The sequence below is a fragment of the Lepisma saccharinum genome, chromosome 6 (genome assembly GCF_977018435.1).
Source record: "Lepisma saccharinum chromosome 6, izLepSacc3.1, whole genome shotgun sequence".
Classification (NCBI taxonomy): Eukaryota; Metazoa; Arthropoda; class Insecta; order Zygentoma; family Lepismatidae; genus Lepisma; species Lepisma saccharinum.
In genome coordinates this window covers 65,330,806-65,345,637 of record NC_139234.1, presented here as the reverse complement: position 1 = coordinate 65,345,637, position 14,832 = coordinate 65,330,806, and the positions used below count along the sequence as shown (strand labels likewise).

At 36.5% G+C, this 14,832-nt stretch overlaps 1 protein-coding gene across 7 annotated transcripts in view; it reads right to left on the bottom strand.

Annotated features, from left to right (window-relative positions):
* LOC145988834 (trithorax group protein osa-like) overlaps positions 1 to 14,832 on the bottom strand; it is a 232,428-nt gene that overhangs the window by 38,224 nt on the left and 179,372 nt on the right. For 6 of the 7 annotated variants that reach the window (XM_083124053.1, XM_083124058.1, XM_083124052.1 and 3 more), the window contains 4 exons: positions 12,202 to 12,243; positions 11,153 to 11,341; positions 7,071 to 7,287; positions 3,245 to 3,403 (listed from right to left, as the gene is read on the bottom strand). In XM_083124053.1, coding sequence (XP_082980179.1) covers positions 3,245 to 3,403; positions 7,071 to 7,287; positions 11,153 to 11,341; positions 12,202 to 12,243 — 607 coding nt within the window. The remainder of the gene's footprint in view (positions 1 to 3,244; positions 3,404 to 7,070; positions 7,288 to 11,152; positions 11,342 to 12,201; positions 12,244 to 14,832) is intronic. The other variant, XM_083124054.1, reaches the window with a different exon arrangement.

Sequence of the window (14,832 nt, the reverse complement as noted above, 5' to 3'; positions counted from 1 at the left end):
GACGTATTTTACACAGCCGAACCAAAACAAAATTTACAGCCCCTTTTTTTTGTGCCTAGAAAGGTGAGAACTTCCGAGAGATCTTATTTTACCGGTTCATCTTGTAACAGACAATGCTCTAGTAGACCCGTATTAAATCCAACATTCATTCTGCCCGATTATCTCCTAATAATCGTTTTTGGTGCAAATTCCAATAACAACCCCTTCGAAATAACTACCTTTTTCCTGGGAACTATGAAAGGTCGTTGTATCGAGTGTTGACTGTAACAAATATGAAGTTAAAATAATTACGTCAACACTTACCAAATATAAAAAATTACTGTATATTTACTGCGCTATTGCGGCTTGACTCACGTAAATAAATAAATAACGTTTACACTTAATTTCGTCATTCACTCCCAGTTACTAATAGAAGTAGTCTGAAATGTCCTCACTTCCATCCATCTTGTTCGATATTCCTGTTACCTTAAAACTTTTGATCATCATTTCAAGGGAGATGGAGTTCCATGCCTCACGAACCCATTCACAAACAATCGGCAGCGACGCACGTTTCACCCTCCCGCTTGTTGCGAGTTCATGCTGCCTTGATGTCATCCATCTATTGTAAGCATCACGCACTGCGACCTTGAACGGGTGGTTGATAACTTTGTTCCCGCCTCTCCTATGAAAAGCCCAACATCTGGAAGTTCAAGGTCGCGTGGTGAATGCATCAGCTACGAAAGCAAGGAAAAGATCGTTTTTATGATCTACTGATTAATTTTAAATGAAATACGTAAATGTTAGTCCGACGCTAAGAAAGCCATTTCTGGAACCTGAATTGTACTGCGCATTATATACGAGATATATTTTTTTGTTGCTTTTCCCCATCAAAAACGAGGGTGCGTATTATACATGCGTAAATACGGTAACACAAAATTTTCTGGGAGTCCAAATTATCCTGTGAGCTAGAGAAAAACCTGCAAATCTATAAATTCTGCTGCAAAATATATTTCTTCACACAGGAATAACATTAATCAAATTCCAGTAACTACATAACAGACCTAGAAAATATTTTTAAAGTAAACACTTCTGTATTGGTCTAGTGCCTTGTTCTAGCATTTTTGACTTATTTTAAATTGCAGAGAAATGTCCCACATGGATATGTGCTCACATACATCACTATCAGCTTATATCCAGAAATAAAGTATTTGACTTTTATATTTAAAAAAAAAAAAAAAAGTTTTCTCCTGTCTGTCACTGTACTTGCGATGAAATATCCTGAATATTTATCAAGTGCGACAAGAGCTTTTAAGGAGTCCTCCATCCAACATTCATTTTAAGAATAGGTCTTTTGCATACAGTTCTGTAATTTGAGACACCATGGATACTTAAGGTTTCCACTTCTTTGCGGAAGTTTTAATTTTGTGTATTAAATATAGTTTTTAAATCAAATATGAGATTTTATTTCCCATTTTAATGCCAAAGTGTACATTTGTACGCTACTTTTAAACTAAAATATGCTCAGTTTTGTACCAAAAATTTGAAATTTTATTCACCATAGTACGAATATCTGCCCCCAAGTATTAGTACTGGTAATGATCCACCGCATATACCGTGCGTCCATTTCGATCTGCAGCCGAGAGATCGGGAGAAGCGTGGCGGGCGGCACTGACGGAGATGCCGACATTTGCAGCCTGAAATGTCCGCTTATTTTTATGGACATATGCAGACATTTATATAAATATTGCAAAACGAGCACTAACCTGTGTTATAAGAGTATGGTTTTAATTTTAGTAGCTTAGTGACTGTATGTGCCGATGATTTTGACACGCCCACCTCTTGTGAAACACGGCGTAGAGGTTTGTTTGGAGAACGTTCTAACGCTGCACCAATATCATCGAGTTTTGCTTCGGTTAGAATCCGTCGTTTTTGCTTAGGTGTTTTAAAATTTAACGATACAGTTTCTCGTAATTTAAGGACAAGATATCTAACCGTATCTCTGTGTGGAGTTGAAACGCATGGGAATTTCTGTACAAATTACCTACACACGTCTCTACAAGAGTTTGTTTTCACGTAGGTACGTGTCATACATAAAAAATCTTTGTTCCAACGTGAATCTTGCGGCTGGCATTCCAATCGTCTCACTGACACGTCACACATACACACTACAATAACACAAACAAGTAACTGCAAGTAACCAAGAATAACACTCTTGCGCACAGTACGAAATTAACACGCTCTTGGTTTACATTGCTCGCCACTATATTTACAACTCTGTCTTCATCTAGTCGCGAATGAACAAAAAACTCGAGCTCGGATATTTCGGATTGCGAGGAAGCTCACGAAAACCATTCACTTTTATCGGTTTCGTCTGCAGTGTAATCCTGATACAGTGTTGCACATTCGAAACCTCCAAACGATTCCCATCGGCACAAAACTCTTTCAAGGATATAAACTTAAGCAGGACGTTACTGATCAAAACCATGATTAAAATGCTTTTTTATCTGTGGCTCTTAACATCGTTTCTATAGCGTATTTATTTGTGTATATAAGAGCAGAACTTGGATGAATTACAGAAGAACTTTTGCGTGTTATAACACAGGTTAGTGATAGTTTTGCAATATTTATATAAATGTCTGCATATGTCTATAAAAATAAGCGGGCATTACAGGCCGCAAATGTCGGCTTCTCCATCAGCACCGCCCGCCACGCTTCTCCCGATCTCTCGGCTGCAGATCGAAATGGACGCACGGTATATAGTAAAACCTCAATTTTTACGTTTTTCAGAGAACCAAGCTGAAAAAAACTTAAAATGTGGGGGGAAAGTAAAATCGAGGAAAATTTTACAACATTTTGATATGTTGGGACCATCATGATTGAATGTATAAATGCAGGGAGAATGTAAAATCTGGGAACATAAAATCGGAGTTCCACTGTATACAGTACATAATTCTGAAACCAGGAGCTGTGTGAATAACATAATTTTCCAACAGATGTTACTATCCAGATATTACGGAAGGCAGGATGCTAGGTGTTAAATGTAAAAGATCATGTCATGTACTTATATTATTGGTAGAAGTCTAAAGTCCTACATTTTTTACCATTTTCTCGCAGCAAGTTAACATACAACTGCTAAACAATCAGAACCTTAAACTGTAGTCTTAAGATGAGAAAAAAAGAGAGAGAGAAAGAGAAAAGGTATATGACGTCAACTGCATTGCAAACTTCATGCAAACTCTGGTGTCAATGATTACGGAACATGTACCTGGATGAGGAGACGGTGCATTGGTCTGGGAGGCTGGTCTCTGCATAGGAGGTGTATTATAATCAGGCGTGCTCCCCGGTGGGTAACCATATCCGTAGCCATCCATTGAAGCACTATTTGAGCCTGGTGTGGAATACGAATCTTGAGAGTTTGATGATCCTAGGAAAAGAGAAACGTATTAACATCAACAATTCCAGGAAATGATCTTCATGGATATTGCAAATTTTATTTTACCACGAAATAATTACCTCTTCCTCAATGATTAGGGGGACAAGTATATTTTATTTTTGATGGAAACATAAAAAGTAAGATTCTACTCTGAAATGTTCATTTTTGATGTTTTTGAAAGGTGCGAGGTGCATTTCTCAAATCATATTTTGCCATGAAAAGATGCAAAATCAAATATAAAATAAACTCCTAAATATGAAATTTCGAGTTTATATTATATACTAACACATTACTTCCACCAGCCTGAATTATCCTCGAAGTTATGCAAGAACACATGAACATTGGTTGAAACTTGGGACTTCTCTACTTAGGAATAAAGTTAATAATATTTCAATAACTATGTATGTGTGTTACTAGAATGGAAATCTAAGTATAGCATTGTTTCTAAATCAATTTTGCAGTTATATTCACCAATTCAAAACTGGAATGCCATTCTTTTTATTAAGGATGGGTCGATAAGAAATTTTGGCCGATACCAATAAATTACAGATATAAAATTTACCGATAACCGATCCGATATAAAATTAGAAATGGTCCTTGAGGAACCTGAAATGTTCATTGATCTCCTTAATAAATGTGTGTTTCGAAGTGACTGCAGTGCAAAAGAAGTTGACAGTTACTTTTTTAGAAAGTAGGGCATGGAGATTATCCATAAAAATTACAATGAAATGGGAGAATTTTGCACTAAATTATAAGACATTTATCGATATATCGGATTGGTAAAATAATCGGTAAATTTACCGATATACCGGTGTGCCTATATCAGCAAATACCAATAGAGTACAGATTAATCGGTCCCATCCCTACTTTATATTGGCTTCCATCTCAAAATGGGATGAAATTTCGATATTCTATTCAACCATACCATTAGGACTTTCATTGTCAGCACAATCCCATCACCTGGAGTGATCTGGGGAAACCTCACTCCGGCAGCAATATATGAACTTCAACACATGAGTTGTTCTCTAAACTTAACCATTCCCTGAAACACAGTCAACAGTTGGAGACTGAAGGATTCAATCTGATATTTCAGTGCTATTGTGTCTGAATTGTGAATAGGTCTGTTCAGGTTTCAATCATTTAACAGTCTCATTTAGTGGGACTTGCAGAATGCCAGTGTACAGTCGGCAACACTGTCGAAAAGAAGTCTTATTCGGCTGCAGAGAAACACTGAAGCAAGACACACATGTATGTTGCGCGAACAAAATTTAGTTGTATTTGTTAGTGTGTGTATAATCATGTGTATCATAGTTATTCGTCAAATACAAGGATTTCACAATCTACGTCTACCTTCAAAGTCAGTATGGTGACGCAGTTATGGCAACAGCAAACAGGTCTTAAAGATAAACATACAACAAAAATTGGGAGTTTCTAGAAACTCGGAAGAGTAGAAAGCAGATTTTACATTTTCCCACATTATACTCTAGAGCAAAATGTTATAAACATTTTCCAGGATTATACATTTTCCTGCATTTTAGGTTTTTCATCTTGATCCCCTAAAAAATGTAAACTATGTTCTACTGTAACTGCTTTTACGATTGAGAAACTGAAATAAACATATGTATGATGACAGCAAAATTTACTAAGTTCAGTACATGAAGAACTGAACACTGGTAAGTAAATACCTCCAATACAATCACAAAAAAAGGAAATACATTTACATTGTCAACAAGTTACCGAAATTGATGCATTTTAATATACTTGTTTGCAAGTAACATGAGATTGTTATCATTTTATACACAGTGAATTCAAACAAAAATAATATAATTTTACTTTGAAATAAATAATACACTTCATTCGCTGGCAGTTCAACCAGCAGAAGTGTAGACTAGTCATGTGTGTTGTGTTTGTTTATCTTGGCTTGAGAATGTTCTGGGAAACCAGGACAAAATGTCTCAGGAAAAAGAAAAACCACTTAAAATAACGTAGATATACATGCAACTTATATTTGGTTTGTGCAGATAAAATGTCTTGGAGGTAGCTGACATGTTCACATGTGTGTACATAAACTTAAGAAAACAGCATGCACATAGAGGAGTACGTTTCCACGTCTAGGTACTGCTGCAAATGCTAAGCAGGTGTGAATCCCATGCTGAAAAAAGTGTCCTGACAGTGACATTAAACAGCTAACCACTGCACCCATTTCTCTGAAACTGCCTCTTTGACGGGTGGTGGTCCAAGAGGTGAATTAAGTGTTATTAGTTGGAAAGAGGTCTACTGAATATGGAGGGTGAGGAAGAGATTCCCCAAATTACAGTGTTAGTTGCATTCTTACATGGTGAATGAGCATTATCATGTGAGAAGAGGACACAAGTCTGTTCACAAATGCTAGTTGCTCCTGATGAAGATGGTTCAATTGCCCATGGGAATTACTTACACAGCAACTGGTGTGAGATTCAGATCACCACACTAAACAACTGGAGTCAGGTCAAGAAGAGCTATGTATCCTGCTACTTAAGGTTTCCAGGTTCCAAAACTGCAGTGGATGGAGGGGTGCATACACATTCTCTTGGGTACTGCAGAAGCATTTGCAACGGGGCAGTTTCTATAGTCTGTCTCAGAAGTTCATCTGAGCATGATTGTAGTGGATTGTCCACATGGTTGATTTTCTAAAGGTGTGTTTATCTGTGCAACCTTTCACATTCAGATGTATCTGGTCCAAACACTATGTTAATTCATAATTGGGAAAAGAGAGACGCGGTAGTATATACATACGGAGAAACTAGTACTCACTTTTATCCACGAAGCTGTTTTTTCTTTTTCGATTAATTTCAGTGGCTACTGCCACCATCCTTGTTGGAACTTGCTGTACTGTTGCTTGGCGTGCGTCTTTTGTGTGTAGTTCACTCGCTGCCACTAGGTGCACTGTTGTTAACTGTGCATCTGGGTCTGTGTAGTCTGCTATTTTCGGGCGATAACTGTTCTAGTAGGGGAATCCAAGTGTGGTGCACTTGCCCGCTATCGATGTTTAGCTCATGCGGGAAGTGCATTATGGCATGAGTTTCCTTGATTTTGGTGTCTACGAGCATGTGGGCAGTGTGTTTGACTTGAACCTTTTGAATTTTATGGCTATTGTATTTGATATGTTTAGCAAGGCCAGTAGTGGGTTGGGCTTTTTTGGGGTTCTGAAAGCTACTTTGAATTTGGACAGAAAAATGCCCCTCCATTGACGTGTGTCTGTTGTTCACTTTGATGGACCACTACTATGCAATAGTACACATCACAACTGAAGGACCAGCCCACCTCATAACTCGCATGACATCACACACGTGAACTCACATGCATTTTTTGGAGCCTTCAGTGGTCTTTGCTAATGTGTCATCAAAACAGATACTTGAAATGCATGAATCTAATATTTAACACAGTCCTTTCTTAAAAGGTTAACAATACATCCTAGTAACAAATTTGGTAATACAAAATTGCTGTTTAACACGAAGGCTTGAAACTTCTTGGGGGAAAAAATATAATGTTGTAAAAATGTTTTCAATATGAGTTTCAAGTAAAAACATGAACTGAATTGAATATAGCACATGTGCCACAAATTAAAACCTTCTACAGCAATTACTTACGTTTACCTCCAATCAGTTGGTAGCCTTACCTGGTGAAGGTACGGAAGTTGTTTTAGAAGTTTTCTTCTTCGAAGTTGCTTCAACCTGATTAATAATAGGCTGTGGATCTATACCTCCTCTGTCAAAGTGGCACTCGTACGCTAATAGATTTTTGGTGTAATGCTTTCGCAAGGTATATGCCGCACTAGAGGAAGCACCAATGCCCAATTGACCAGCAATGTCTTTCCATGTTTTGTTCTTTGTCACCTGGGGGAAAAACAGAACAGCATTATAAAAATGAATATTACGGTCTAACCAAATGATCCATATAAGTCCTCGATGACCCTTTTAAAATTTTTTGAGCAAAATATCTTCAATGACATGTTCCTACTCATACTTTAAAATATATATTATTGCACTATCTTTTGTTGAAAATAATAATAATTCTACTTGGAAAAGAGGCATAGCAATTTAGTCAGTAGGGCAACTGTCTATCACACAGGAAATACAGATTATCTTGGGCAAAAACTCTTCTTGTTGTCCTTACATAAGCAGTTCTGGGGAACACACCCTCTCATTTATAGGTGTCTGGGGATAACCTTGGAGAGTAAATTAGGCCATATAGATCGACCACAAGGAAAAAAACCTTGGGATGAAAAGTCCCCGCGCAGCTTTCCCTTCTTCCCTCCACCTCGGGCCATAAGGAAGCATGGCCCACTCTCCCCCTCCCCTACTCGTGGGGGGTATGGTGCACAGGAGTCGCGGGGCTGCGCAGGTTGTTTTGCTCGTGGTTCCACTATAGCATGGTACTGATCACACCAAGAGTAAAATCAAGAACCACCTTCAAAAGCATTAAGTGAGATTATAGCTTAAATCTTTGCAACTGCTCATGTAGCAACAATCATCTTAATATTATTAAAATTATTTACGAGAAGAATATGAACTTTTGTTTCTTTAATGCTTAAAATTCTTTCATTTGATATGTTCATAGCATGGTGCAAAGGATGATATACAACTATAATATATTTTTAAAAAAGTCTATGAAGAAAACTATTAATTGCAAGATAATCAGAAAGTCACTCAGTCTTTTTCTACAAAAGAACAAGAGTAATTGATGAGGAACGAATTATAAAGCATATCAATCACTATCGTAATTAGCATTCTTGCTATTATGATGTTGACCTTAACTCCATTACCACATATTGTTTTTTTTAATGAAAATGAGTAGTTCTGAAAACAGTGAAATTATTACTTGCTACAGAACTTTGTTAGATTTAATATTTTGTATGTTAATATACTGGAATAAAGTACTCACTTCTCAGTGAAACTGATCTTTCCAAGCTATTAATTTCATTGGTCACTGCCACCATCTGCTAGGGAACTTATACACTCACCTCACTTATAGTGGGACCACAGGCACAAGAACCTGCATAGAACCATGTGTCCTGTGCATCGCACTTGCACATGGAGGGGAGGGGTAGAATGGAGCAGGTTTCTCCATGGTCCAAGCTGAATGGTTGGAGGGAAAGACAAGCAAAGGCTTTTGTCCGAAGGTTCTTTTGTTTGTGATCAGTCTATAGTAGTGTTGCTTCTTTCTGCAACAGCTGCTTTGTCCGAGGTGCAGTTCACCAAACATTGGACAACAATGCTGCATAGATTGATTTATTTCTTTTATTTTACGTTGCATGTTCTGCTACCTTTGGCTAATTGCAAAGATGAAGATAAATGATGATATGATGAAATTGAGAAAGGGCCATTCACAAAGAACACCCATGTCCAGGCCGGGATTCAAACCCAGAACCCCTGGTGTCATAGCATGCTGTGCCAACAACTCCGCCATGGAAGTAGGCAACAATGCTGTATAAAGAAGCAAACTGCAGCACCACTAAGTGCAAGAACTGCTTGGTGGCTTCCTGTGCATTAATAGAACTTCAACAAATGAGTTTCGCAGATAACTGAACACTTTACTCCAGAATATTAATTACTACAGCATTTTCACATTTCCTGAAACATGAACATTACAAATTATAAAACTCAAAATGCACAAAACAATATCGCTGTAAATAAAAGTAACGTGAAAAACAAGTATTTACCCTCAAATACTTAACAACTTTCAATAGGAATGATTCTTAATACAAGCATTATCTATATACAGTGGAATCTCAATTTTATGTTCTTCAGGGGAAAACTTAACATGCAAGAAAATGTAAAATTCAGGAAAATTGTATGTTTTGCTTCGTTGGGATCATGACACTTGAATGTAAAATTGGGATTCCACCATATATGCACACACTTTATATTAGGGATGAGACAGATTAATTGGTATTGGCCAATATAGGCATATCGGTGTATTGGTTTATAAGTACAATTACAGATTATTTTACCGATCCTATATATCTATATCATCTTATAAAATAGTGCAAAAATTCTGCCATTTTGTTATAATTTTTATGGACAATCTCCATGCCCAACTTTATAAAAAGTAAATGTCTAAATATGCAACTTCTTTCACAGTCATGTGGAAACGCATATTTATTAAGGAGGTCAGTGAACCATTCAGGTTCTTCACATTATCATTTGGGATTTTATATTGGATTGGTATCGGTACATTGGTAGAATATAAGTTATCGGTATCTGTAAATTTCATATCAGTACTTTATCTGTATTGGTCAAAATTTCATATCGGCCCATTCCTACATTACACATACACCAAATATTATACATTTATACTTGAAGGTGTTATATTAGTTACAACATGTATAAATTCTATTAATACATTTCTTGCAGGTAAAGGTCATTTGGATGCCTGTCATGCAATCTTAAAATAATCTGGTATCAATTGGAACAATGAGTGAGTTAATTCATACTGATTTTACGTTTTCCCATATTATACGAGGGGCGATCAGAAAAACAGGCTTCAAAGTTTGTAAATGACAGGGTTCTGTTTATAGTCTGGAAATTTGTGTGTGAGATGAAAGTCGGTACATGGCATGACCGCTTAACATAATCACCCTTCCTACTTAAGCACTTATCACAGCGTAAGATTAAGCTGTTCATGCTGGTCGATCAACATTTTGCATCAAGATTTTGGTTCCATCCGGAGGCAGCAGTTTTCATGTCTTCACTACTGTGAAATGAGTGTCCAGACATGTGTTCCTTTAGAGCAGACAAAAGATGGAAATCATTTGGTGCCAAATCCAGACTGTTTCCCAGTGAAACCTTCGCAAAAAAAAAGGCAATGGTTTGACTTGCATATGGAGACATGCACTACCATAAAGAGTGATCATTACACTGTGTAGAAGACCTGGCCATTTTTTTTTTTCTGATGACTCCCACAAATGCTGAAGTATCTGGCAGTATGATTCGGCATTAACAGTGTGTGAATGTTTGAGGTATTCCACCCGTAAGGTGCCAGATACTTCACAGAAAACAGTATCCAGAACATTTTTTGACTGATGGGATCACTTAGAACTCTTTACTACGTTGTTTCAAAGGTACGACATCTTTACCATAAACGTCCACCAGTGTGCTATGGACAGCAGAAACATTTTTGGCCCACAAAAAACAAATCACAATGCTCAATTCTGTCTTTAACTAATTTTCCAAAGATGGAGCCATTCTGAACAGTCACTGCACATCTACTCATGGTCAGAAAAGAACATGCCTACACGTGCAACAATATACACACAATATCGGTACACATACACATATTTACTTGACTACTACAACTACACTGAAATTTATGGTCCTTGTAACCTTTTTTTCTGATCACCCCTAGTACATTCAATTTTCATGTTCCAATAAGGTACAAAAATATAAAATTCTCCTGCATATTAAGTGTACTTGTCCTGAAGCCAGGAAAAAAGCAAAAATCAAGGTTTCACTGCATACATCCACACATGACCAGGGTTCAAACCTGGAACACCTGTCTTTGAAGTGAAAAAAAAATTGATTTTCCTGTGTGGGAAAGAAATTGCCCCGCAAAGCATTTTTACACCAGCCACACAGGCATACATCATTAAGGATTAATAAAGAAAATTATGATCAGTAGAAACACTGTAACAAAAACAACAGCTACTTCGATAAATCTGAACCTGCCACTAGTACATGCATGATCTGATGTTGGACATACCTCAAGGAAGCCAGCCCTTTCTTTGACAAATAAGTACAGCCTATACAGATCTAAGGGGTTTTTTGAGATGGTGGGACATGCTGTGATAGGAGTTCCTCGTTCCTCCATGAACTGCAAAAGCTTATCCAACCACATCCGTCGATCAGGACTGTCGTCCAGCTCGTACAGCTTGCTTAGACTGTCAGGTTTCTGCAAAAGAACAAAAGGAATAAAAGATTCTGCTTCATGCTCCTGCGTTATACAAGAAAAACAATCTGGCCCACTTGTTCCTTTCTACAAGACTGGTTTGTTGAACGAATGACGTGAATTTGCAATGTAAAAAGTTGTGGTAAAGTTTTCAATTGGTTACATAGGTCTCTTCAATTATAAAGTTTGAATAGGCCACTATATTGTAAACAATTATGCGTGAAAATGGTACAAAGAACAAGAAGCATGCTCTATCTAACAAGCAAATATTGAAAGATGTTATCTTATATTTTTAGTACCATAAAAAACGTTTTAATACTACAAAAATGCACAGCTTTTAGACTTTATTTTAATTTAACAGATATGCACATTTAAGGAAAAAACTGTAAAAACTACAGTTAGCAAAAACAAAGTAAATTATTACTAACGGTAAAGTTAACTTTGCTGATAAAAAGCTTGGGACTAATAATAGGGTTACAGGGATGCCGGAAGCTATAATTACAGCTAAAGGACAGAGGGTAATTTCCATCAAGCACGCCTCATTTGCATAGTTCACCCCCACCCTTTGCACATGAAGTTAGTTCATTTTTTCTCACCAAGTTATCTGACCCACAACATGCTACATGCCACTAGACACCAAGATGGTTCCTCATACCCTGTAGATATGGTAGTACGAGAGAAGGCAAGCTTTGTTTTTTTTTTTTTACAAGTGCACAACGGAATCCAGTTTGTACAGGCTGCAACCATCAGAAAATTCAAGACTCCAACCTAACCAATTCCACAGCAATGAGGAACCAGAAATGTGAATGCACAGTAAAAGGTTAAAGCAAAAAAGAATTAAGAAATATGTAAATAATAAAAACCTTTGATCGGTACGGGTCTTGGGGCACATGACTGTTAAACACCTGCAAAATAAACATGGAAAAACATGGTGTGAGGTTCACAACCACGTTCTAGGTACCTTCCTGCTTACATAAAACCATTATTAGCAGGTTAAAAGCACTTGAATTGTTACACTGGATGGGAAACTTGGATGAACATCGCAAATATAATAAAGCATTTGTAGCTTTTTTCGCCACGAGCCCATTAAAAACTGCTGAAATTTTAATATTATCACAAGCCTTAGTTCATCCAAGTTTCCATCTTAATTTCCAATCCCAAACCATAATAATCAAGTTCACTTTGAATTCTATGTAAAAAATACACTAACTCTTTGCGATATAAAAAAAAAATATATATATATATAGCATGTTTCAACGCATAGAATGAAATTTGTCAACCATAAGGAACTTTTGATGAATCCCATATCATACCATTTACATGCACATAATTACTGATTGTCAAATATACTAGGAACTAAGTCTTATTAGTTGAACAAGAAAGATGGCTACAAATCACTATTACGCTCTCCCATGATGGTATACTTGTTACTGAACAATAACTACAGAAACTAATAGCCAAAATAAAATTACAGTATGTGATAAAAGTACTGGTAAAACAATGCTGAAGATAATCCAAGCTATCCTTACAAAGAAACAAACTCATTTCTGTCATTACAGCAACAATATGTTACTTGAAGTTCACACCTTCTAAGTTAGAAAATGAAAACCTCTCATGTGATTGCACTTTCAAATACACATATTTGAAGGGCAAGCATTGGCAGATACATTGTACATATACAGTGTGTTCCGTTCAAACCTCCCACATTTCAAGTCATCATCGTTAAAAGGTTTTGAAACATAATGGAATGAGAGTGGTACTAGACGAAAGAGAAACTCAAAGAATTTTATTTCATGACCTTGAAGTTCACTGTTCTCGCACTATGCAGCACCACAATTGCATAAAACACAATGGCGACTTCGCAGCAACGTGCACAATCTGTATTCTGGTATGCAGAGACCAAATCAATCATTACACTGCAAAGAAATTACCGGAGAGAATATGGAGGCGAAGCACCTGATGGGAAAACCATTAAGACATGGTGTGCGAAGTTTGAACTTTGAACTGCTTGGATGCTTGGCAAAGTGATTTACGTGGGCTTCTCTGAAATCCCGCTCGAATTTCTTCCATCTTCTCCTCCGAAACACGACGACGAGAACACTTCCAGTTGCCAAAAACCTCCATATTCTCTATGGTAATTTCTTTGCAGTGTAATGATTGATTTGGTCTCTGCATACAAGAATACAGATTGTGCACGTTGCTGCAGAATCGCCATTGTGCATTATGCGATTGTGGAGCTGCATAGTGAGAGAATGGTGAACTTCCGAGGTCATGAAATAAAATTCTTTGAGTTTCTCTTTCGTCTAGTACAACTCGCATTCAATTATGTTTCATAACAAGATTGGAATACCATGGAAAGAGAGGAGTAGTGGTCATCATCAGCATAGAAGTCAAGCCTCTCAATTTTTCAATGATGAATTGAAATGTGGGAGGTTTGAATGGAACACGCTGTATATTAACATCTGCGGACATTAATCTTTTTTTGGAATTCTGAAAACATTGGAAACTGTAAAACCACTTTCTGTTTACAATGCCAAGTAAGTGCAAGGAGTTATTCAAAGTATTTGATCATGTAGTCATTGATTGAAACTTATTTCTCATATGCATGTTTATTTTCTCCTCTTAAAGTTGATCAGTTTATGATTTACATTAAAAAGGTGCTTATCAATGTAAATAAATTTCTCAACTGTTCACTTTCATAGACATTAATCTCACAGTGAAGGAACAGTATCAAATATTTTTAACCGAATGTTAAGTAAATAATGTCAAGTCAAGTTTTAAGTACAACAAAGGTTCTTTGGACATTTTCTTCTTCTTTTAATTAACAAGGGTCTTTAGGGTCTCAATCCATTATATGTTGAGTACTTTAGTTCTGAAGTGAGTACAAAGCTAAGAATAAATATGGATTGAATACTAGTATCATTTGAATGATGAGTATCGGTTGTATCTCAAAATTGCAAAATTTGAGGAACATAACAGCAAAAAGTTAGAAAAAAATAACATCCATAAATTCACGTTCCTAGTAATACTTGATGCTTCTTAATGCATGCTCCATTTGGTTATACCTTGACAAAGTTTGGAAAATAAAATTCTCCACTACTGTAAATCTGCCATTCTATTTAATGCTGAATTTATTCAGAATACTATAATGGATATACTGTATATCAAAATCCTAAAAGAGGATCAACAAGTTTCACGACAGTACACTTCTTCCTAATTTTAAAAAGTGAAAACGACACTGAACATTAATTATTTCTAAGAAACTTGCTTAATGATCATCATGAAACAAATTCAACCAAACATCTTCCAAAACACTGAATTTGTACATGTAAATGAAAAATGATGCTACAATTTTGCAATGTTTACTGGGACGTTTTAAACTAGTCAAATTGTGAGACATTTTTTATTTAAATTATTATTTGGCAAAACAACACTAATTCTGTTAGCATGATTAAATTTTATGCACCGTAAATAAAAGGAAAACTTGAAATGAT